The 25,197-nt window shown below is 41.5% G+C and overlaps 1 protein-coding gene across 1 annotated transcript; it reads right to left on the reverse strand.

Moving 5' to 3' along the window:
- Positions 1-2,556: 2,556 nt before the first annotated feature.
- LOC139443788 (neurofilament heavy polypeptide-like) lies at positions 2,557-10,702 on the reverse strand. Its single transcript, XM_071224704.1, has 4 exons — positions 9,385-10,702; positions 3,694-3,830; positions 3,329-3,622; positions 2,557-3,279 (listed from the first exon to the last, which is right to left on the reverse strand). Exons 1-4 carry the CDS (start codon positions 10,700-10,702, stop codon positions 2,557-2,559), a joined length of 2,472 nt encoding a protein of 823 aa, XP_071080805.1.
- Between the last annotated feature and the right edge of the window lie 14,495 nt (positions 10,703-25,197).

Consider the following 25,197-nt stretch of genomic DNA (forward strand, 5'->3'; position numbering starts at 1 on the left):
ATTGTTTTAAAAATATTAGGTTGTTGCATATGGTGACAGAATCATAGCAGGAAAAGTTAGGAAAGAACCTACAACCGTCAAGTACCTGACGACAGTATATTGTAAGTCTTGAAAGTTTTGCAAGCAGGAAAGTACTGCCAACACTGCAATGACAAACACTCGCAATAGTCTCCTGATGCAAATCTAAGCAGGCCTATTTCTTTTATTCACTTCCACACATTGTCAGACCAGCCAGTACACGGTTAAACGAAAAATCTCTCAATCATGTAACACGCTGTCGCTCAGTATCAATAGTCTAATCAAGACAGTTCTCTTATCATCTACATCTCGTGGTCCATACACCATCCAGTCTATCTTGTTAGATAAACGCGCTACTCTAACATTACTTGTCAAATACAACAAGACATTTTTTTAGTTTAAAAATACCCTGACTGACACTGAGTTACCATTATTCACGCAACGTCCTACTTATAAAAGATAACACGGGGCAAAGTAGCTTTCGGGTGGCCCAGTCGTCTAAGGCGCCACAATTCGCTGTGATTGTGGGTTCGAATCCCGGTTCGCCCCGATTATGTTTCTAGATTTGTCAGCACCGTACCCGTGCTCGTGGGTTTCACCGAAGTGGTAAACGTCTGAGACCTGCATCACTTCGGGCTTTCCTCCCACATTAAGCTGATACGCCGTGATATAACTAGAATACTGTTAAAATCTGCGTTAAACCAAACTCACTCACTCTCTCATCAGCAGGGTGTTGCAATACATTCCAGACACAGGACTCACTATACACATGGCACGTTACAAACCACTTTGAGGGTCTTGTCATATCCCCTTTCCTCTCAAACTAAGACCTTAACAAGCTGTCATTAATGTTAAGACTACAATTGTTTTATGTGGGCAGAACAAGAATGTTAATAACCTGGATTTCCTTACCCGTTTGAGATCCAAAATTTAGAAAAGGAGGAAATCTTCCCCATTCAAATCACTAGAAATAAACTTGAGAGGGATATAGGTAACATTTAATCTTTTCGATTTTGAACATTTCCGTAACATTTGCTTAAAAGCCAGAGTTGGACCATGTACATTTCTATACGCCAATGCCGATAAGATTCACTCAAAATGACAGGTGACATTAGAACTATTAACTGACATCAACATGCATCTGTTTGTCGAGTCAGGTCTAAGGAGAGGCAATCTCCATGATTACCCATAGACATGCCAAAGCCAATCATCCCAATATTAGATCTATGACCCTTGTCAACAAAAAGATCACATTATCTATCTTGATGCCAATAACTTATATGGGTGGGCCATGTCACAATCCCTGCCAGGAGTCAGGGGATATTTGTTGTGAAGATCATGTTCTGAAATTTGTACAATGCCCGTGGCTAAAGATTAAATTGATTTCAACACCGGTAAGAGAAAACAGGCAAGGAATCATTTCAAGAAGGTGAAACCATGGAGAACTTGAGGAAAAGAGCGGATGTCAAATTGGTTTAAGGTCAAAAGAGAGCCAAGCGATCCTTTCGTGCCTTTAGAATAGTCAATAACATAGTAGTTGTTCACATGTTGACACAAAGTTTGTATCTCAAAAGACACATAAGTGAGTGAGTGAGTTGGGTTTAACGTCGCTTTTAACAGTATTCCAGTCATATTACGACGTGTCAGCTTAATGTGGGAGGAAAACACGAAGTGATGCAGGTCTCAGACGTTCACCACTTCGGTGAAACACACGAGCACGGGTATGGTGCTGACAAACCTAGAAACATAATCGGAGCGAACCGGGATTTGAACCCACAATCATAGGTTTCTGGCGTATCCAAGGGACGCAACTCTTCATATCGAATCGCGGCGCCTTAGACGACTGGGCCACCCTTGCCCCCAACAGACACATAAACGTTGAATTTAGCATTCTGGATGCTTCTAAAGTTCTGATGTATGACTTCCATTAATACTTATACCAACCCTTTCTGTGGCCATACGAGTCATCTCCTTCTCACTGACACAGACTCTATCTGTTTTGCCATCCAAACAGAAAATATGTATCAGGACATGATACCTCTGATTACCCCAAACACATCCTCTCTACAACACAGCCAACAAAAAGGTCATTGGAAAATTTAGAGATGAAACCCATAGCATGACAATCAAGAGTTTGTAGGCTTGAAATCTAAAAGGTACTACTCATCTATGAAGACAACCAAGTCTTGATTGAAAAGAAGGTAATCCAACAACCCACCAGACACAAGCATTATGAACAATGTCTCTTTGTAAAACAGATCCACGTGTCCAGTACGACACAGATTCAACAAACAAGCTGGGACAAACCGTACATGATATAAGATGGGGTTACTCGTTTCGCTTAAGGAAACTGGAGGATTCCCCACCAGCCCCTACGTATATAGAAAGAAGCGTTCCTTCACATTTCGTCTTTCCCGAGTTGACTGTCAAAGTGGGAGTGAACACAATGGACAAGTTCACTTGCCTTGTATCATTTTTCAAAACCAAGCAACATGAAACATTTGAAAGAAGTACGTTTCACCCAACGAGCCCCGCCAGCTATGACTCATTGGGCCCCTGCTCTGTCTCCTGCTCTTGCTCATCGGGCTCCTGCTCTGTCTCCTGCTCTTGCTCATTGGGCCCCTGCTCTGACTCATTGGGATCCTGATTTAGCACCTGCTCTGACTCAGTGGGCCCCTGCCCTGGCTCCTCTGGCTCCTCTGGTTCCTGCTCTCGCTCCTGTTGTGGCTCGTCTGTTTCCTGCTCTGGTTCCTGCCCTGACACCTCTGGCTCGTCTGTTTCCTGCTCTGGCTCCTCCTCTGACTCATTTGGCCCCTGCTCTGACTCATTGGGATCCTGATTTAGCACCTCCTCTGACTCAGTGGGCCCCTGCTCTGGCTCCTCTGGCTCCTCTGGCTCCTCTGGCTCCTGCACTCGCTCCTGTTGTGGCTCGTCTGTTTCCTGCTCTGGTTCCTGCTCTCGCTCCTGCTGACTCCTCTGATTCCTGCTCTGACCCCTGCTCTGGCTCGTCTGTTTCCTGCTCTGGCTCCTGCTCTGGCTCATTGGGCTCCTGCTCTGGCTCGTCTGTTTCCTGCTCTGGCTCCTCTGTTTCCTGCTCTGGTACCTGCTCTTACTCATTGGGCCCCTGCTCTGGCTATTGCTCTGACTCGTCTCGTTTCTGCTCTGGTCCCTGCTCTGGCTCCTCTGGCTCCTGCTCTGACCCCTGCTCTGGCTACTCTGTTTCCTGCTCTGGCTACTCTGTTTCCTGCTCTGGCTCCTCCTCTGACTCATTAGGCCCCTGCTCTGACTCATTGGGATCCTGATCTAGCACCTGCTCTGACTCAGTGGGCCCCTGCTCTGGCTCCTCTGGCTCCTGCTCTGGCTCCTCTGGTTTCTGGTTCCTGCTCTCGGTCCTGTTGTGGCTCGTCTGTTTCCTGTGCTGGTTCCTGCTCTGGCTGCCCTGGTTCCTGCCCTGACACCCCTGGCTCCTGCTCTGGCTCCTGCTCTTACTCATTGGGCTCCTGCTCTGGCTATTGCTCTGGTTCCTGCTCTGACCCTTCTTGTTTCTGCTCTGGTCCCTGCTCTGGCTCCTGCTCGGGTTCCTCTGTTTCCTGCTCTGGCTTCCCTAGTTCCTGCCCTGGCTCCTGCCCTGGCTCCTCTGGGCCCTGCTCGGACTCATTGGGCACTGTTCTGGACCTCCTCTGGCTCCTCTGGCTCCTGCTCTGGCTTCTGCACTGACTCATTAGGCCCCTGTTCTGGCTCTTCCGGCTCCTGCTCTGACTCATTTGGCCTGTGCTCTGGCTCCTCCGGCTCCTGGTCTGGCTCCTGGGGCTCTGGCACATTCGACTCATGCTTAAGATTCCCTACATCCTTTCACCACGACTGTGTCTGGACCTCCTACGGCAAAACATACTTGGTTACACAAATACTAACAGAGAACAATAATAAATCCTTCCCTATTATTTGGTTGTATAAACAATGGCAGCCTCTTTACAATGTTGTCAAGAGAACTGTTCAACCTCTTGAGGAATTTGTACAATGGATTTCTTCCGAGTTGGAATGGAATCATTTTCCCAATCCTAAATTGAGAAACCTTATCGTTTTGGATCTAATGTCTACAGCTAGCAAGGACTCAATGACTTGTTCACGGAAGTACGAGTGATTGCCATGAACCAAAACTTGCATTATAGTAAAGATCCTACTCAGTGAAGGAGCTGCCACTATCTGGTCCTGTTCAACAACCCAATAGATCCGCCACAAGTGATGGCATTACCGAGACAAACATAGCCAGGACATACACATACATTTATGCAAAAGTATGGGGGGAAAAAAGCGGTGCCTCCTTCTAAAGTGACTAAGACAAAGAAATCACCATCTGGTGGAGAATATATTGGCAGAAGAATGGGAGGAAGTAAAGTACTTCTTTCAGTGGCATTTAGAAGTTGGTGTGATGAAGAAAGACAAGTTCTATGGATGAAATTGTCTTTCTTCAGGAAGTAAAGAAGTCACCACAAAACCTTTCTGTCTCAAAGTGGGAGATCAAATCAGACTTTATATTTTCCTGAGAATATGAGCGATGGACAGGGGAGATTTTCACCATTTCCCAGGAGATACTGCGGGATGGTCTACCTTTGTACCGCGTTAAGGTCTATAATGGAGATGATATTCAAGGGACTTTTCTACCAAAGAAAGCTGCAGAAAGTGGACATCAGACAGGATGACATGGAATGTTGAAACCCAAGGAAAAGATGCAAGCAAACAATATTTAGTCATCCATAAATCTTATCCTTACTTTGTACTCCAACTTCTAAATGCCTCTCAAAGAAAATGTTTAGTCAAGTGCTTTGCATTGGCCAAAGAAATTAAATTAGTTGGAAAAGGCATCTGATATACATTCATTGTAAATAAATATTTTGTAAATGTAGGCATTGGGTAGGTCCCTGCAAGACCTGTGGCTACCTGAAACACGGGGATAATACAATGTCTATATAGAAACTGTACACTCTTGTTATTGTTTATTCCTTACATATTTGGATATCATATTATCAACTACGAATTTAACTATTGTTGTTTTAACGGATCAAAACTCCTAATCTCGCGGTCCGAGGTGTGATGGGCTGGGTTTGGTATTTCACTAAACAACGTATGGAAATTATTCGTTTTGGGAGGAGAGTATATGCTGTTCCGTCTTATAGTATCATTAGTTAAGATTTATCACGAAATGTGGCTTAGAGGTCTTTGGGACGATACAGGCTTAGTTAACGATGATAAGCCTAGGATATACAGGCAGTTTAACACTACCTCTGTGTGGAGCCTTACGTTCGCACTATTATATGAAGATGCCAACGTGGTATATTAGTCAAATTCAAACTTGGACTTTGTTCGTAGATTTACTAGACCTGTAACACCTTTAGACACATTGTACCAATGGGCGGATACAGCTTTTTTGAAAAGGGGGGTTGCACAATTACGATCTATTTATTGTCTTTGGTGGTAATTTATAAAGAAATAAAGATTTAAAAAAGGGTGGTGGGGGTGGGGTGGGGATGGGAGTGCACCGTATCCCCACCCCTCCCCCCCCGTATCCGCCCATGGTACCCATGTGAGGAATCGAACCCGGATCTTCGGCGTGACCACTAGGCTATCCCACCGCCCCGCACCACCGTTGAGGTAAAGTACACTTTAAAGCAAGCTGTGATCTTTTTGTCAGACATTAGATATTCGTTATGGAGATCTGTAACTGAAGTTTACTGTAATTTTCCGCAACTATCACCTGCTGACCAGTTGAACTTCTAATTGCGTTCTGATGCCATTGTAAAATCTCTGGCTGCCTCTCATTTTATTTGACAGAGGCAGACGGAGGAAATCTAATGTGTTATGATAATCTTTGTTTACTGATATTTAATATGTACATATTATAAAATATTTACGATAGTTTAAACGTCTAATTGGATACATGCAGTGCTACGTGAGTATAAGGAAGGATACACTAAAGCGGTTATAGTTTTAGTGGATGGATGTAGGCGAATGGTGGGAGGATGTATGTATGTAAGCACTAGTGAGTATGGGTATGGATCCATGAGGGCGTATATAGTTATAGTTCGATGGATATTGGGAATAGTGGCAGGATTTATGTAAGCATGAACACGGATATATGAGGACAGGCAAAGATACAGTGGTTCGATGCAGAGGTATGGTGTGGGTGTGTTTGTGTATGGGTGAGTCCGGATAATTTTTGTTGTTTCTCCTTTAAGTTAGGGGTCGCCTTCTGCCTTATGGGGCCTTTACACAGGATGGCGACCTTTGTGCCTCCATTCGGCGACCACGGCAACCCTTGAGACACCTAGGCAAAGCTACCTGTTGTGCCTCCCCAGCCTGCCTATTAATAGAGGGCTTGTACCTGCAGTGTTTCATTGTGGTTGCAGACGCTGAACGACTCGAGCAGTTACTGCTGAACAACTGCTGGAGCAGTTACATAGATACATGATTTTCTGGGATCAGGCGACCATTGAGCGTCCCGGCAGGTTTTTGGTCGCTCAAAGGTGGCACAAAGGTCGCAGCCCTGTGGAAAGGGGGCTTAAGCAATTCCGTCTGACCTGTTCCTCTTTTGGACTCAAGTGTGTGAGTAGGGTACACATATCTATTGTGAGTTTTAGTATTCATCGATTTTCTGTTTTTGTATTCATATGATTTCTATTCATTTTCACCTTTGGCTGCTCTGTTTATATGCGTTCAAGTAGCTGTCCGCCTAAAACGTAATAATTTTGTACGGATACAAAAGGGCGGATATATTTATACTGTGTGAAGAATGTAGGGGAATGGCGGAGAGGGGTGGGAGGGGTAAGCATGAGCTCGGATACACGAGGGCTCATGCGGATATATGGAGATGGATGTGGTGGTATGGTGAGAGTGGTTTGTATGTAAGTATGGGTATGGATACACGAGGGCGTATATAGTTATAGTTCGATGGATATTGGGAATAGGGGCAGGAGAGTGTATTTATGTAAGCATGAACACGGATATATGAGGACTGGCGAAGATACAGTGGTTCGATGCAGAGGTACGGTGTGGGTGGGTGTATGGGTGGGTGAGTACGGATACTTTTTGTTGTTTCTCCTTTAAGTGTTTAAGGGGTCGCCTTCTGCCTTAGCAATTTCAGCTGACCTGTTCCTCTTTTGGACTCAAGTGTGTGAGTAGGGTACACATATCTATTGTGAGTTTGGTATTCATCGAATTCCTGTTTTTGTATTGATATGATTTCTATTCATTTTAACCTTTGGCTGCTCTGTTTATATGCGTGTCCCCCCTAATACGTAATAATTTTGTACGGATACTAAAGGGCGGATATATTTATACTGTGTAGTGAATCTAGGGGAATGTCGGAGAGGGGTGGGAGGGGTAAGCATGAGCTCGGATACACGAGGGTTCATGCGGATATAGTGAGATTGATGTGGTTGTATGGTGAGAGTGGGGTGTATGTTAGTCCTGCACCATGACCGTGGAATATATTTATTTTATGAAAAAATAATAATCTAGAAATGCATACAAAAGCAAGTCTAGCCAGCTCAAGCTAGCTCTCTGAAATCAGCATAGGGAATTTTTTTATTTTTAGAGTCAAGAAGGATATTGTGTAATATAAGATTTCAGAGACTAAATGTTAGTCTAGGTGTATGTGTGTAAGCACGCGTACGAATACATGAGAGCGGATGTAGTTATAGTAAGACGGATGCAGGGGGATGGCGGAGAATGGCTGGTGTGGTGGGAAGAGGGGGTACGTATGTAACCATGCGCATGGATCCATGGGGTCTGACATTGACATAGTGAGATGGTTGTGGGGAAATGGTTGGGGAAGATGATTACGATGCGCGTGGGTCCATGCGTGCGTGCGTGCGTGCGTGCGTGCGTGTGTGTGTGTGGAGATAGAGGGTTGGCGAAGATATAGTGAGTTGTTTGTATAAGTAAGTTAGGTGGTGGGGGTGCATGTTCGCAGGTAGGGAATATGTTTACACGGGAGGACATGCAGACTTGGGATTGGGTGACTGAAAGTACCTATACTGACCTTACTTATACCGTTTCCTTATAATCTATATATGTTTTACGCATTTTAAAGACTTTAGTGTCTCATAGGTCATACTGGCCGGGCATTGAATATATTCCCGAACTACGTAACAATTTGCTGTACAATGCGTGACACTTAAATAAATATCTTCATCTTCTTCGTCTCTCTTCTTCTTCTGTTGCACATATTAATGCAGTGTCAATTTGTAGACCGTCTGGATTCCTAGTGCACCCTAATCGTGAACGCGACGTTAAGCTCCATTTTTACCTTACCACCTAAATGCACCTGAACCACACTGGTAGTACTACAATAACTAACCTACCACATTTTTTTCAATTATAACCCTAACGTAATTAAACCATTCCGCTATTATGAATCGTTTGAATGGTATTAGCATATGCAAGGACGTAAAATGCTACATTAAAAAAATTGAACATTCACAAGAATTCGACATGCCCTTCTTTGCCAACACTAATAGGGCTAGTGTCATCGCAGGGCGTGGGACAGGAACTGCTCGGCATACCGTCTGCCTTTCAAAAGATAGAACATGTATGTGAATAGCCAATCAATCATATTGCAAGCCCAAACAACTCTCCACAATTCGGTACGTATGACAGTCAACTTTCCCTTTATGTCAAGCAGTATTGTAGTGGATCCAGCCATTGGTGTCCACATTCACAACTTTTGAGGTACAATCGAGATCTTGCTACGAAGATTTCAAAGAAGGTAAAATGACTGACTCAAAAGTTGTTTGATCAAGGCTACAACATTCAAGGTCTCAGTAAAACTTTGAAAACGTTTTATGGTAGAGATGTTGGGGTTCTTTTAAGATTTGACGCATCAGTGACTAGTGGTATACTTTCTATAAAACCATGAAAACAAAGCTATTTCCCTGCAATTGTGAAGTAATACAATGAAATCTTGATTCGTTTAGAATGGTTGTGAACGAAGGGACAATGTCAAGGAAAATGGCTGACACTGGTCAAGGAGCAATATTCAAAAGCAGGAACACTCCGTACAGGGAACAAAACAACTAAATGTTTTTTTCACTGTGACGTAGGTCAATACGAAGCTTAAAATAGGCCTTCAGCAACCCATGCGACTAGAGGCGACTTGGTTGATGCATGTCATCGCATGTATCGATGTTAATGATGTCAATCACTGAATTATCTGGCCCACACGCGATTATTTACAGGCCGCCACCATATAGCTGGAATATTGCTGAGTGCGGAGTTTAAACAAGTAACAAACATGACGAAGCACATACGTGGCGCGGTTGAGACGATGTCTGTATGGGTGAGACGAGGTCAAGTGGCGTCCGAGTGTACGGGTGAGTATTGGTGAGACGAGGTCAAGTGGCGTCCGAGTGTACGGTTGAGACGATGTCTGTATGGGTGAGACGAGGTCAAGTGGCGTCCGGGTGTACGGTTGAGACGATGTATGTATGGGTGAGACGAGGTCAAGTGTTGTCCGGGTGTACGGTTGAGACGATGTATGTATGGGTGAGACGAGGTCAAGTGTTTTCCGGGTGTACGGTTGAGACGATGTCTGTATGGGTGAGACGAGGTCAAGTGTTTTCCGGGTGTACGGTTGAGACGATGTATGTATGGGTGAGACGAGGTCAAGTGGCGTCCGGGTGTACGGTTGAGACGATGTATGTATGGGTGAGACGAGGTCAAGTGTTGTCCGAGTGTACGGTTGAGACGATGTCTGTATGGGTGAGACGAGGTCAAGTGGCGTCCGGGTGTACGGTTGAGACGATGTCTGTATGGGTGAGACGAGGTCAAGTGGCGTCCGGGTGTACGGTTGAGACGATGTATGTATGGGTGAGACGAGGTCAAGTGTTGTCCGAGTGTACGGTTGAGACGATGTCTGTATGGGTGAGACGAGGTCAAGTGGCGTCCGGGTGTACGGTTGAGACGATGTATGTATGGGTGAGACGAGGTCAAGTGTTTTCCGGGTGTACGGTTGAGACGATGTATGTATGGGTGAGACGAGGTCAAGTGGCGTCCGGGTGTACGGTTGAGACGATGTATGTATGGGTGAGACGAGGTCAAGTGTTGTCCGAGTGTACGGTTGAGACGATGTCTGTATGGGTGAGACGAGGTCAAGTGGCGTCCGGGTGTACGGTTGAGACGATGTCTGTATGGGTGAGACGAGGTCAAGTGGCGTCCGGGTGTACGGTTGAGACGATGTATGTATGGGTGAGACGAGGTCAAGTGTTGTCCGAGTGTACGGTTGAGACGATGTCTGTATGGGTGAGACGAGGTCAAGTGGCGTCCGGGTGTACGGTTGAGACGATGTATGTATGGGTGAGACGAGGTCAAGTGTTGTCCGAGTGTACGGTTGAGACGATGTCTGTATGGGTGAGACGAGGTCAAGTGGCGTCCGGGTGTACGGTTGAGACGATGTCTGTATGGGTGAGACGAGGTCAAGTGGCGTCCGGGTGTACGGTTGAGACGATGTATGTATGGGTGAGACGAGGTCAAGTGTTGTCCGAGTGTACGGTTGAGACGATGTCTGTATGGGTGAGACGAGGTCAAGTGGCGTCCGGGTGTACGGTTGAGACGATGTATGTATGGGTGAGACGAGGTCGAGTGGTGAGTCGAAGAGGACGAGGTCGGTGTCATTTAACCATCTAGACATACATGGTCGTAATTGTACATTATTTGACTAAAAGTGTGTTTGACAAATTGTTTTAAGTTAACAGGACGTGCTTACTGTGTTTAATCTCAGTAAGAAAGTTCGTTCCGATTGTTTATAATATACTATATCGACAGAGAAGATCGTGGGAACGTGTACTAAATCAACAAAACAATTTAGTGTTGTGTTTGGAAGCCAGGTCGAAGATGAACTTCCTCACACGGAAGTATGTTATGCGTTCCAAAACTGGATTGGTAGGAACGGTCGTTCATCGTTCTGGTTAGACTGAAACACGTTCATGAGGAATGCAAGATGATCTTTCTCTGATCCGACTTGGAGTACCAAAAGGGTTATTATGAGAAAAAATATCAAGGTCGCGGTACATGAAATTAATATGGTACTAAGGAAACAAATGTCAAAATGTTCGAATGTTGTACTTCCAAACTCTACTTGATTAATCCAATACAGTGTACTAATCTAATAGTTTAATAAACATGTATCGCAGTATCCATGTTTGTCTTTGCTATTTACAACACACAACACATTCCACCAAGACTCTGGATGAACTTTATTTTGATCCTTAAGAAAGAGGATCCTATTGTCGAGCAGCAACATTTCAGTCTGCTTTAAAAGAACGTGGAATAAAATTCAGCCTAAAGAAAGAAAAGGAGTTTCTGACATGGACCTTGCTGATGTCAATCGTCTTTCAAGCCAGAGCATAGGGTCTCTGTTTAAGCGTAAACGATGGTGTGCGTTATTTACTCATAGCAATAGAAATTGTATCTCTATATGTCTCGGTCAAGCCATTTAAGAACAACAACAAAAACCTGAGAAGTTGGTAGAAGGTTTGAAAACTATTTTCGTGTACCTAAAAATGTTCGTGTAGACAAGGGTCTTGAATTTGCGGGTGTTTTTGAAGGATTGTGTAGGTAAACAAGGTATAAAGTTAATAGTTACTCAAAACGAAGATATTAAAGCTACTTCTGCAGAAAGAGTATATTCGCACATTTAGGTCACTCGTGACGAGGTATTTAACACAAAATAACACACATGTACATTGATGCCTCATCAGAGTTGGTTAAGAATTACAACGACAGACTACACAGGAATCTTTAGAATCTGGTCTCACTTGTACATGGAACCTGTTCTATCCAAGATTGCCTTTTGACAATACCCGCAAATGGGACAGCGGCGTAGTTGGATGGACATTCGTCACGACAAGGCAATAAGTAGAATAATGGTCATGTCGTGGGTCTGAACAATGACCTTTGAACCAATGGGACATTGGCCATTCAGGGATATACACTGGACTCCTGGGTAATCATATCCTGGTCAATAGAACCAAGGTATCAGATTAGTAGAGGCTGGACCAAGAGGGGTTGACGACCGGGGAAATGACAAACATCAAAGTACAACCCTGGTCAGTTATGCTCCTAGTTGAGATTGATTTGACAGGGGGTATCCAACTTGGCACAAGGCCAGTGAGATTAAAGATCATCATAATATCATAATAACAACTCACTCGTGCATGGTGTTTCTAAACAAAGAAAATCAGCTGACGACCCGGGGTATATAAGTGACCAGGCAGCAGACCTGGGGACTTCAGTTTGAGTTTTAAACTTGACTTGCTGCTGATACTTCTCACACGTGTTGTCCAAATAAACAGTTGTGGACGCTCAGACGGACGTGTGCTGTTCACGTCGAATTCACCAAACTCTGAGGTGTGACACTACCGTGTTTCCTCTATTAAACGCCCGGGCTTCTATTTATTTCGGACATGCCTTTGACCCGGCGTCAATTGGAGGCCCGGCTTCAATTTATACCCCCATATCACTCTGACCACGAAGTTAGGTCCCCAAAAGGGATAATTAATTATATCAATTGATCGACCTGGTGTCTATTAGAGGCCCGGATTCTTTTTTTTTGCACTGAACAATTGACCCGGCTTCTATTAGAGTCCCGGCGTCTGATAGAGGAAATACCGTATGCACAAACTGAGAGATGTCCACAACGAGCTACTGGATGGACGCATCAGGTGATTCAGGTGACAGATAAGTGGGGAAAGGAAAAGTTTCTCAAGAGAAAAACAGAAATGGGGCAAATGTATTATTTGTTTTGATTCGCGAGTAGAAGAAAGTCAAATTCAAAACGTTTGAGGAAGCATATATATGATTTTTCAAAATTATGTTTACATGTGTTGTTGTTGAACAGTTCTGACTCCAAACATTATCTATCAAACCAACCTACCGTTTTCGAGTGAAGCTATCACATCGGTTGAAACTAGGACTGCGGTTAGTAGCGCTAGCTGAGTTAAAGTTGGGTAAAGATGTCAATAACACAAATAGTGGTGTGTTGTGCAACCTCTGTGACAGTTCATGTGTGGGTGAAGATTATATTCCGTTGTTAAGTGAGTGAGTATGTTTTACGCCGCTTTTAGCAATATTCCAGCAATATCACGGCGGGGGAGACTAGAAATGGGCTTCACACATTGTACCCATGTCAGGAATCGAACCCCGGGTCTTCGGCGTGACGAGCGAAGGCTTTAACCACTAGGCTACCCGACCGCCCCCGTTGTTAAGACGAGTGGACTTACGCGGTAGACCCAATTACACGTTTCAACATGTGTGGTATATGCCAGTGAAAGATACATCTTACATTAATCTAAGTGTACTCGGGGGACACAACATTCATTCCTCAAAGGCGAAGTGAACGTGTCACTTCTTCTCCGACATTATCCATTTCTAGACTGACCTTGGGCTGTAAATGGCATATTTCCGATCCCAGTAAATGGCTGAAGTTCTTTGAGAACCGAACTACAAAAGAACAATTGCAGCTCATTCGCAATGGACTAGTTCACATATGATTCCACAAACCACTAATAATGCAAGTTTAAGTCCGTTTGATGTAAGATCGTACAGATGAAATGCAAAAAAGATATAATTTCGAAAGCATTTGTTCAGTATGAAGCTTTAATTCCGGTCTTAACTTGCACCAATGCACCCACTCCGACTTGCAATAAACATAAACGTGAAATACCAATGTTTTCAAATTATCAGTGAATTTCATCATGTACCGTATTGTATTGATATATTGGGCACGTTCTGTTATTTTATTATTTGCATTTGAAATTAGCTGAATAGCAATGCAAAGAACACCACTAACATTTTTCTGAGAATATTTTACAGATTCTCCTTGTATAATCCGTTCAATAACTACTACAGAGAGATATTCTTCTGGTTAAGCCTTTTCATTTGACAGGATCCTCCTTGTATAATCCGATCAATAACTACTACAGAAAGATATTCTTCTGGTTAAGCCTTTTCATTTGACAGGTTTTTTTCAGAAAAGACACTAGTAGGTTGGCCTAACACGTGCGAATTTCACTTGCGAATGTAGGGCTATTACGTTAACAGTGCAGACCCCCTTCTAACCACAGGCATAAATCACGATACATTAGAGTTTGTAAAACAACTTTTTCTAACCTTCATGACAATGTCTAAAATTATGATGGCGATTGGTATGGACAAATAAAGGCCAATTCATGCCATTTAAGACGAATTGTTGCTTTCGGGTATATATTTATTTTGCGTTTCCTCTGTACAGTTTGGCAGCAAACTGACCATACTCGACCTGCGCCTCCACCATCAACGAAGCTAGAAGTAACCTCCACGAATCAAGACTAGCACGGAAGGGGGTCAAAGTAACAAGGAAAGCAGTATAGAGAAGATCGTCACATTCCAGAGGTGCGCCTTGGAATAAACACCAAGACTCCTGCTGTGGGTAAAAAGGTTACGTTTGTGAAAGGTCCTAACTAATCTACCTAGCCATGGCCGTACACTCGAAAAAAGGGCGTTACCAGTTCGTTAGAGCTATACGAAAGTCGAGTGCGTCAAACATCAGTACTTGCGTATCAAGGCATCCTGTTCATCCTCTTTCTCCTATTACAGGCTTTAGCCCGGTAGAGTTCCAAATCACAAACGGGGAAGCGTGTCTCCCATGCTGGTGGTGCTGTAATGAGTCTACTCTACTGCATGACGACAGACGAAGATGCATCTTCCCGAGGCAAGGGCGTTAACTGACTATAAAAGTCCAGTTTCCATCCTTGCCGAACTAGGCTGGAATTTCTGGGCTCGATCGTAGCGCCACCAGTGGCTATTACGAGTTATGTCCCTTCTATGTCCCTTCTATTGGCCAATCAGATTCTATCTCTCATTTCACTTGCATTTGCTTTAAACAAAATGGCGGCACCCAGTCAAAACGATCTGATCGCTAATCAAGATCTCTATTGTAATAAAAAGGGTCTTACCCCGCGAAGTGCATGAAAAGATTTGCAATATATCTGTCGACGTCTAGTTGATGGTACGAATGCTTTGCAAACCCTGCACGTTGAAATTCATGTTGTTTACGAACCGGATGTCTTTACGCGATTTTGATTGGATTATGCATAGACTCGTTAGTCCAGCCAAAATGTAACTCCGGAATCCCAGTCTATTACGGCAAGGGAGGAAACAGGACTTTTATAGTCAGTTAACTCCCTTGCATCGGGAAGATGACGAAGATGGGATTCCTATTAACATGTGCATGCAATCTCTCTGGTCCCAAGTGGCTGTGTATTTGTAAGGACGGGTGGTGACCTCGAGTAATTGAGGCTAACCTTACAAGAGTGTGATACAAACTCTACTCAACTATGGACAAGATAGTCAGCTAACGTCTCCGCTGTTCTACAAAGAAACTGGGGATATGGAGGCTGACATAGAGTCCACTGACTGCGTATCCGTGTCAAAACTTGACTTTGGAAGGCCCAATGTACGAAGATGTCTTGAACTTTGGACGTCACCTGCCGAAGTTGGAGGAGATATCAATATCAAACTGTTCCAACCCTCCCTTTGCTCTGATGGCAGGTTGAAAGTGACAAGAGTACACAACAGACATGTATTTACATTTATGCAAGCTGAAAATGAAAAATATTTATTTTAGCACTTATTTTGAGCACATATTTCGAAAGCAAGAACGCATGTGTCCTCATGTAAGGACAGACGTTTGAACGGCTAGTGTAGCTGCTTGTCAGATTTCGTACACGCCAGACAATGTGTTACCCGATACGTGTCCCCCAAACTTTGTGGTGGGTTTGGTTGGAGGAGAAGCGGCCACGGAAGTTATGAGAAAAAACCATTCAAAGGTTCATTTTGTAGATCTCCACCCAGACATGCAGTGTCGGGGTCCCAGGTCGACTAGTGGAAGCAGACGATATCGGAGCCTAAGTCAATCTGTCCGAGGGTAACTGGAGACATGACAAGGGGAATGATATGGCTAGAACATGTTTTCAACTCGGATATGCTCTCTTTGTATTCAATCTGGAAGCCATTACCCTGGTCGGAGAATACTTATATTTACTCAAACATAGAAACGTACGTACGACTGGAGATTTTATTCAACACAGTTAACAGATCACTACGAACATATTTGCACATACTCCGACCGTGATAGAAATAGACTAAAGGAAATGTATATATAAAGTAAACAATCATGAATACCTTCCAACTGCAGATCGCTATACACAGTGACCCAGTTTTACGCAGTTAATGTGCAGATGTAAATAAAATTATCATATTGTGTTTATTAGTTTCAACGGATCAATAAATGCACTATTATATCCCTGGATTTTCTGATTCATCGATCACTTGATTGTCTGGTTTGATTTACAGGCCGCCGTCGCATGGCAGAAGTACAGATGTGCAGTGTCAGGCAATAAATACTTTATTTACCGGTGTTACCGGTAGGGCAGGACATGCAGACCTTTTTCGCGAACACCTGGTGTCATCACTGATTTTCAGTGGTCACTTTATATAATTTTCACAGTTTTTTGCCCTTTACGCTAAATGTTATCTGTTTTGGTGGATAATGTAGATTGGTTACGCTCTCGTATTGACAATTACACTTCCAAGATACATTGCCTGTACGATCTCTGCCTCAACATCTTAGGGGCTGTATAGTGAACACTGATCCATCGTCTCGTATAGGCCTGAGGTGGCAGGCCTTTTATTTTGAAAATAAAGAAAGTTTTTGATAGTTATAGACACCAACCTGCCTATTTCAATCAAGACTTTGTTCGTTTTATGAGTCCAGTTTCTGTGGATTGTATTGCTTGAATTATTTGATCCAGAAATGTAATGTCAAGTTGCCTCAAACATAGTATGATTAACTCTACACACAATAAACTTCAGAATGACACGAATGTATCAAGCTATATTTGTCAATATTTAATATATAATATATGCTCTGAAATATTCATTGTATATAATTGTATCCAATTATCTAATATACATATAGTGATAAAATATAATGATATAATATATGCTCTGAAATATTCATTGTATATAATTGTATCCAATTATCTAATATACATATAGTGATAAAATATATTTTTTTAATCTGCTTGAATATGCTCCTTTTCATTCCGAACAAGGATACAAGTTTGTGCTACAGCTGATATAGTTATGTATATAAAAAATAATATTTGTTCACTTCTAGCTGAATGTTAGGGTATACATCATGTCATATGCAAACGCCGACTTAACACGCATTAATGTCTGTTACCTATGCAAACTCCCTCTACTATATTAGACTGGAGGTACGTGTGACGGGAAACCGTATCTTACCCGAAAAAATATTTTCGCACGGTTTAAAGTACGACAACACAGGGGTATCATTTTCTCTACTTTATTCAATGCCGAACTGACGAGCCTCGCCCGGCGCTGGCTAGATATCCCTGCCCGCTGACCTTGCCGGGTCATCGGCAGGTCATTCAACTGTGTTGTCCTACTTCCAACCGTACGATAATATTACCGAATGTTGATATGAAGTTTGATAAGTCTCCTAACATTATTGTTATGTAGCTTGACAATTCATGTATGGCAATCAGCAAACTTCCATACCCAGTATCATATTTCGTCAGGTCACGAATAGAAACATGATTTTAGTCATGGACGATCGATCTCATGACTGTGATTTCTAAAAGTAAGGTCATGTTAACCTTGTATTGCATCTTGGAATTACCGTATTTCATCTACAACAATCTTGTACACGTGTTCGTACTTAGAGTTTGAACACACATGTACATTTGCCCTGTTATATATTCGTCAAGCCAACTATTTCTCCGAGATGCAGTGGATAGGAAGACGTATACTTATCTCATATAGATACACCATTCTCCATCACCCCTGAGAGAGAGAGAGAGAGAGAGAGAGAGAGAGAGAGAGAGAGAGAGAGAGAGAGAGAGAGAGAGAGAGAGAGAGAGAGATTAACTTGTAATTGAAGTGTCAACAACCGTTTCACTCTAAAGAAGCGTACATAAAATGCAAGAAGCTGTCACAGGTTTACCGAACCATTTTGGTCGACTTGTCTCAAACATATTTATAAGGACAGTATTTAGGATTCAGTTGTGATCCCGTTAGTCGCCTAATACGGCAAGCATGGGTTGCTGAAGACATATTCTACCTCGGATATTCACGGGTCATATCTATCTTCTGTCACTTATGTTCTGTTACTTGGCCAGACTGACGTCAAACAAACTTTAATCACGTTTTTCGTCCCCAAAATACAACTTGACCAGATTTATGTAATTTTACTGGTCCTTAAAATATGCCAGGTTCGGATCAGCGGACCAGTATAAGTGTCGAACACTGGGTATGAAGGCACGCGGGTTATTCATTCAAAGCTTCTGGTTCATAGGCCTTCAGACGTGGTATTGAAAGTGTGAACAAATGTTTGAGAACAGATGTTGACAACATGCCATGGTGACTGAAAACAATTCAGGTAGTTGCTAGCGGATGGGTGGTCCTGGTGGTGTGGTTGGTCTGTACAATACTCTCGGCTTCTATACGAGAATGATGTGGTAACGGAGCGTCTGTGGAGGAATGGCCTGTGGGTAATATGACCGTTGGTCGGTGAGCTACGCGTGAACTTGCCGTGAAGAGATAATAAAACGAATATCAATTACTTGGAACATATTGTTAGTCATATATGAATAGTAGTGAGTGAGTATGGTTTTACGCCGCTTTTAGCAATATTCCAGCAATATCACGGCGGGGGACACCAGAAATGGGCTTCACACATTGTACCCATGTCGGGAATCGAACCCGGGTCTTCGGAGTGAGGAGCGAACGCTTTAACGACTAGGCTACCCGACCGCTCCTGTGAATAGTACATATGTACACTTTTCAAATAGAATTGTGCATATCATTACTATTACTAATATTAACTTCTCTAAACGGTTACATGTATGAAGTTGGAATCAAGGAGAAAACAACAATAGATGTTAGTAAATTCTCTTAGAATTATTGAACAAATGTTACTTTCCCTTTTCGTTGGGATGAAATCGTGTTGCTTGACTTGTTTCTCTTGGGTCCGCAGACACTTCTTTCCTACTACATTCTCTGCAGCTACTGTTTCTAAATCTTCTGTGAGTTCAAGGATCCTGTGCATCTTATCTATTGAAGGTCTGGAGGCATCAGATGAAAGACATGGTTTTCACTGCATCTCGTTTAATGAGACGCACAAACAACCTGTTTGTATGGAGATATAATGTATAGTTTGATAAGATATTGTTGAGAACTTTTCATACCATTTTAGCCATCAGTATTTAACATGTCAAATGTGTATGTAGAACTTATGCTGAGCTGATTCAAAGGAGGCAACTCCGCGCATCTTATTTGTAAAGTAGGACGAGAGTTGTCTCTCTTGGTAAACAGCAAGCTCCTTCTCAGCTCCTGACACCTTCGTTACACTCTCGGTAGTATATAGAGAGCTCCGCGAACGGGACATCACTGTGAGGAGCTTGACAGCTAGCAGACGGCAGACAAAACCACTGTGGAAATGGCAGCTTTGGAACCGAGAAAGAGTATTTCCGAATCATACAATCAAGGAATCAGATCAGCACAGGCCATTTCAGAACTGACATTCCTCTACAGTGTTTTGAAGAAATATTGAGAGTGGAGGTGGAATTGAGCACAGAAAAGGAGCGGGTTACGGTAGGCCAAAGAATTTGACTATTGGTGACAGAAGGCGACGTGGTATATAGAGGCGTCAAAAAACAGACGCATAAGCATAGAAAATATAAGGCATGATAATGATTAATAGAGGCACAGTTCATGTTTCTAAAGAAACAATATGAACGCATTTGCATGCAATGGATATCAGAAATCACGAATTCCATCACCACTCCTAAAACCCGCAAAGCCAGAACGATGTTTGATATGGTATTTGGAGCATATATAGACATTTGAATGTTATATTGTCAAATGAAAGATGGCTATATCCTAACTGCATAAGTATGTGGACCAAATGTACAGATAAACAAATTTACCAGCGTCCAAAGTACAATCATAAGTTCACGTGTGGGTTGGGGTGTCTGTCTTGGAGCCACACCATTAGGCCTATGTGTATTTGAAGGTAGATCTAACATGAATAGTGCAGTCTGGTGATGGGTTTGTACTCCACCAAGACATTAATCACAGGTTTCTATACTCTAAAAAAGGGGTAAAAACCAGCAATCTAAACAACCCCCCGCGTGGTACAGTGCTTACCGTCTTGACTGATTCCTTAATCTAATTGCGCAAATGAAGGAATTCCTCTAAAACCCTTTTTGAGTTGAGGAGAGGTGATATGATCAGCTCCGACGTTCATACAGTTTGGCCCTCACTCTATGAAGGTTCACACTCCAATTAACTCACACAAAGTGAAAGACAATTCTTACATAATAACGTGCCTGCACAAGTGTGTGTGGCTGCTTGTACTAGTCAGGACTAATGCTGATTTTATTGTTCTTGCCCACTGAGGCACCATGACGCTGATGACGCTGTTTATCATGAATAGTGAGTTGGATTTAACGCTGCTTATAACAGTATTCCAGTTATATCGCGGCGTGTCAGCTTAATGTGGGAGGAAAGCCCGAAGCACAGGTCTCACCACTTCGGTGAAACCCACGAGCATGGGTATGGTGTTATCATGAATACCCCAATCAGACACAGTATACTGACCCATGAGCCGACCTTGTTTTAGACCCTTAAATGCCAAGTGTCAGGCAGAGTAACAACAAGTACCATCCTTTAACATCTCTTGGTATGTCACAGCCAGGGATCGAACCCCAACCTTCTACTCTCAGGGAATACCCTCTACCACTAGATCAGAAAAAAACCTTTTTGATCAGGACTAGAAGAAATCCAACAGGACAGATAACTTTTTTCATGTGCTGATCCTTTGGACCACTGACAAAATTTTAGGGCTTCGACGATACACCAACTGTGCAATCAGATAAGTATCATGATACCTTGCTCATGATCCTGTACGTATCACAATACTTGCACATGCTATTACTGGTGGTGCCTGAGCCATCTTTTTCATAGACAGGATGGCGAAATACCTGGCATACTGACAATTTACTGTTGGCAGTGTCAAGTATGGCACAATGGATGAAAATATTTACGTTTTCACTACTCATTTTAATTAGTGTTTGGTGTAACATTTATTCAAGAATACATTTACGGTTAGAATCAATACTTTTTACTTAGTGTGCGCTTGTGTATAGAGAAGTAAAAAATCTATCTATCTCAGTCTCTCTCTCTATATATATATACTGAACAAAGAAAGTTAGGGACCATGTTTATTTTTGCAGATATATTTATGACATTGTCTGCTTAGTTTTCACAACAACAAAATATCCCCCCAAATATTCATGACTCACTTTTGTCCAGCTTATATGAACAAAGAAACATTCCTGAGCAACTGCAAAACAACAAAGCAAAACCAATCATTTTGTATACAGTTTATTATGAAGAACAAGTGGCATTGAAGATAACAAGAGAAACCAAGTAAAAAAGTACAAAACAAAAACTGGAATTGTTTCCACAAGAACGATAGTGAAGCTGATAGTCCTATTTGTTTGATCATGTTTGTAAGTTAAAGAACGTACTCACTGATACACGGACACATTGGTCCAGAGAGAGAAACTTGTTGCAACATGTGTAAACATACTGATATAGACAAGATATGCAACTTGATAACAAAGATATGTAACAATAATATGCTGTTGTGAAAAAAAAAAAAAAAATGTTTGTCAATTTGTATTCTGGTGAATACTTTACCGGGTATTTCAATTGACAAGAAATATGCTGTTGTTAATATAACTTTAAAACTTCTTTGTACTCTGGTGAAATTTGAGAACATTGTTTCAATTGGTAACAACCATGCTGTTACAAATGAAATAGAAAACATTATTTCAATTGTTTAACCTATAAATTGAACTGGCTTAAATCTCATGAACCCTGACAACATTGATAATTTTTTTAAATCTTTTGTTCTACTCTTTGGCACATTAACGAAGACAATCCATAAACAGACAAAACTACTGGTAAACCAGGATAAGTTGAATAGCTATGACGACAGTAAGATTACATTAAAGAAGTGGAAGTTTTGTGAAAAGAGGCCCAGTGACAAAAATGTGACATTTTCTTAATGGTATGTTATAACTTTAAAAATATTAAACATCTTGCGCGACAATCCGAGATGGGCCTTTTTTAGCCTGCCTGTCCCAGGGTATGGCAAAATTTTGGTTGTTAGATTTAGATAATAATATAAAGGACATGAACTTGCACCAGGAGTGGCATTTTGATAATGACCTGATATCAAATATTGCAGAAAACCGTAATCTTTATTCCATGTATAGATCAATGATGCAGGATCTCAGTTATTCTCATCTGTAGTATGTCTTTATTGTTCAGTCCAGTGTAATAGCAATCTGGAATGGCAACTGCTTAACCGGAATAGCAATTTATTAGACTTGTCATTCTTACTGTCAGACTGAAATTGATGTGAATTTCAAACACTGTTATATGCTTACAACTGTGTTAAGTCACTTCCACTATGAATTGTCAGCTTACATATGCCAATCACAGGCAATATCATGTGAATGGTGGAAAACAAATATTACTGGCATCTCAGTATTAACAAAGAATATGTTGTTACATAATGTGCAGCAACTTCAAAGAATAAATACATAAAATACATGAATATGTTGTTTCCTTGACAACATAAAAATAACTGGACACAATCTGTGTATGTACTAATAACAAAAGTCAATTAAAACTAGGAGAACAAGATTATAAAGATTATGCAGGTTTTCTCAGTCTGATATCTCGAAATTTACCTTGTTGATGTAGCCTAGCAGGGGAGACAACTAAGGAGATAAAACTTGTTGATTGCCACCAAAAAAATACATTTCATGTGTATAGCTGGATTTATGGATCAAAAGACACTGTTTTGAAAACACAGGCACAATATAAATTTTTGAGATATATGAATAATTTGTACACGAAACATATTCAACTCACTTGTACTGAAGAAAGCACATAGTACAAAAAGATCCAATCTTTCCAACAGAAATGTAGGTAACTCAGGTGTGGGATAATTATTTATAAAGAGCAGACCTGATTGTTTTGATCAGAATACTACACTTATCCACCTAAGACACCAATCAAAATGTTTATCCTATATTTGTAATGAATAACGCATAAAACCAAAATATTCTTAAATAACCTCAAATACTTTAAGATATTTTTTGTGTTTTGGGGGACTGAAATTACCCATTGAATAAATTAGAAATATTGATTTTCTGACCTAACTTCATTTCTGTACAAAAACAGTTATTCATCCTGCCTAGATATAACATACAGACAACATATACAGTTCACAATAATTACATAAATTTCAACTAAGATTTAACAAATATTGTATGATTAGATTTCTTATGATATTGTTATATGTAATAACACAAAGGGCTGTCCACAACCCTGTAATAGCTCACTAACAGGTAACCATGGTAACAAGTATTGAGTTAAACATAACCCTGAATAGGAGGCACCATTTCTGCTAGACAGACAATGATTGTCATCCCTTATAAATGTCATAACTCAAACACAACATCATTACTAGGGCTTTCGTGATTCACTAAAGTTGGGATACAGATTGGGACAGGAAAACCCTCTCAAGAGACCATGTTCTGATACAAGCAATAATTGTAGAAGCAAAGATGTTCCCTGGTCCTAACACGAATTCTACCTACATTCCTTTGGGTACAGACAGTTGTCAAACAGTAAAGGTGCAACATCCATTTTGCCATTTTTATTGAATATTCGAAAGATTCTCCATAAGGCCATAATGCATTAATAATTCTCATTACTTCATGTGTCCTCTTTCAGACAGGTATGCAGCAGTCTCTGCACTGCATCACCATTATGTGTTCTAGACATGTAATTTGATTATTCTTGTTTTACTTGATGTCCCCTTTTTTATTTCCTCTAGTGTAACACTCAATATTTACATTCAAACCAGAGCCATAAATGTATATTTGGGGAAATTTTCTCCCTGCATCTAAAATAGAAACAGGATAAAAATGAAAACCTAAAATTGTACATCTGATGATCTGACTGCAGTTGACTAAGCCTGAGGCTAAGTTTTATGGGAGCTCCTATTTGTTTGCCTAAAATATGCAAAGTAAACATTACCAATTACTTTTGAGTTGCTTGATTACAAATTCTTATGAAAAGTTTCAAAAACAAAATGCATAATTACCCAGTGTAGCCTTTCAAGTTGCAATAGACTGGACCCAAGGTTGTAAAAATGTATTGAATACCAAAAGAGAGCTATCAATACCCAAAGCAAGTGGTAACATGTGAGTCAATACTCAATTCTGTTCGGTCTTCATGCTCAATTACAATTGGTCCATATGATAACACTAAAATGTGCTATAAGTGCCAAGTTCGGTCTAGTAGACTGAAAAGTTTTTGGCACCTACTGCAATGGCTCAAAACATAATCCCGAGGCTTGTATGGTGGTACGGAAGTTTCAAGTATCACAACAACCAAATAGGTTTACAATCACCACAGGAATAACCCTTCAGAAATCAGTTACATTGCACAGTACTGTAAAACAACGTTCATGAATCAATAAAAATCAAACGAATAAGAAATGCTGCTTAAAAATTAAGAAAGTGTCAGCACATAGTCACAACCAAACAACAAATACTGATTAAAGACAGGGGTCAGGATCTGCATCTGATTCCGCTTAAAACTTCAAGCTAAAAAACATTAGGGACTCTGTCCGATGCTGGATTAGAATGTACAATGAACTTGTTTTGATTGTGTTTGGTCCAAACACAACTTTCTTGTAAGTTTGGTCTATCAATTAGTTCATAAAATCCCTACACATGCAAATCTAGATTTCATAAAAAATGAGATGGATGCGTGTAACCCATGGAGACTGTCAGCTATTAATATCAAAGCATAATTCTCTCAGGCTGAGAAACACACACAAAAAAAACTGTTAGTGTTACCATTTTCAAATTTTGCTTCACTGATTTCACAATTTCAAAGATAGCATTAGTGTCATAATTTCAAAGACGGCGACAGTGTCACAATTTCCGATAAGCCATATAACAAGTTGGT

The sequence above is a fragment of the Haliotis cracherodii genome, unplaced genomic scaffold (genome assembly GCF_022045235.1).
Source record: "Haliotis cracherodii isolate W230 unplaced genomic scaffold, xgHalCrac1.p SCAF_5, whole genome shotgun sequence".
Lineage (NCBI taxonomy): Eukaryota > Metazoa > Mollusca > Gastropoda > Lepetellida > Haliotidae > Haliotis > Haliotis cracherodii.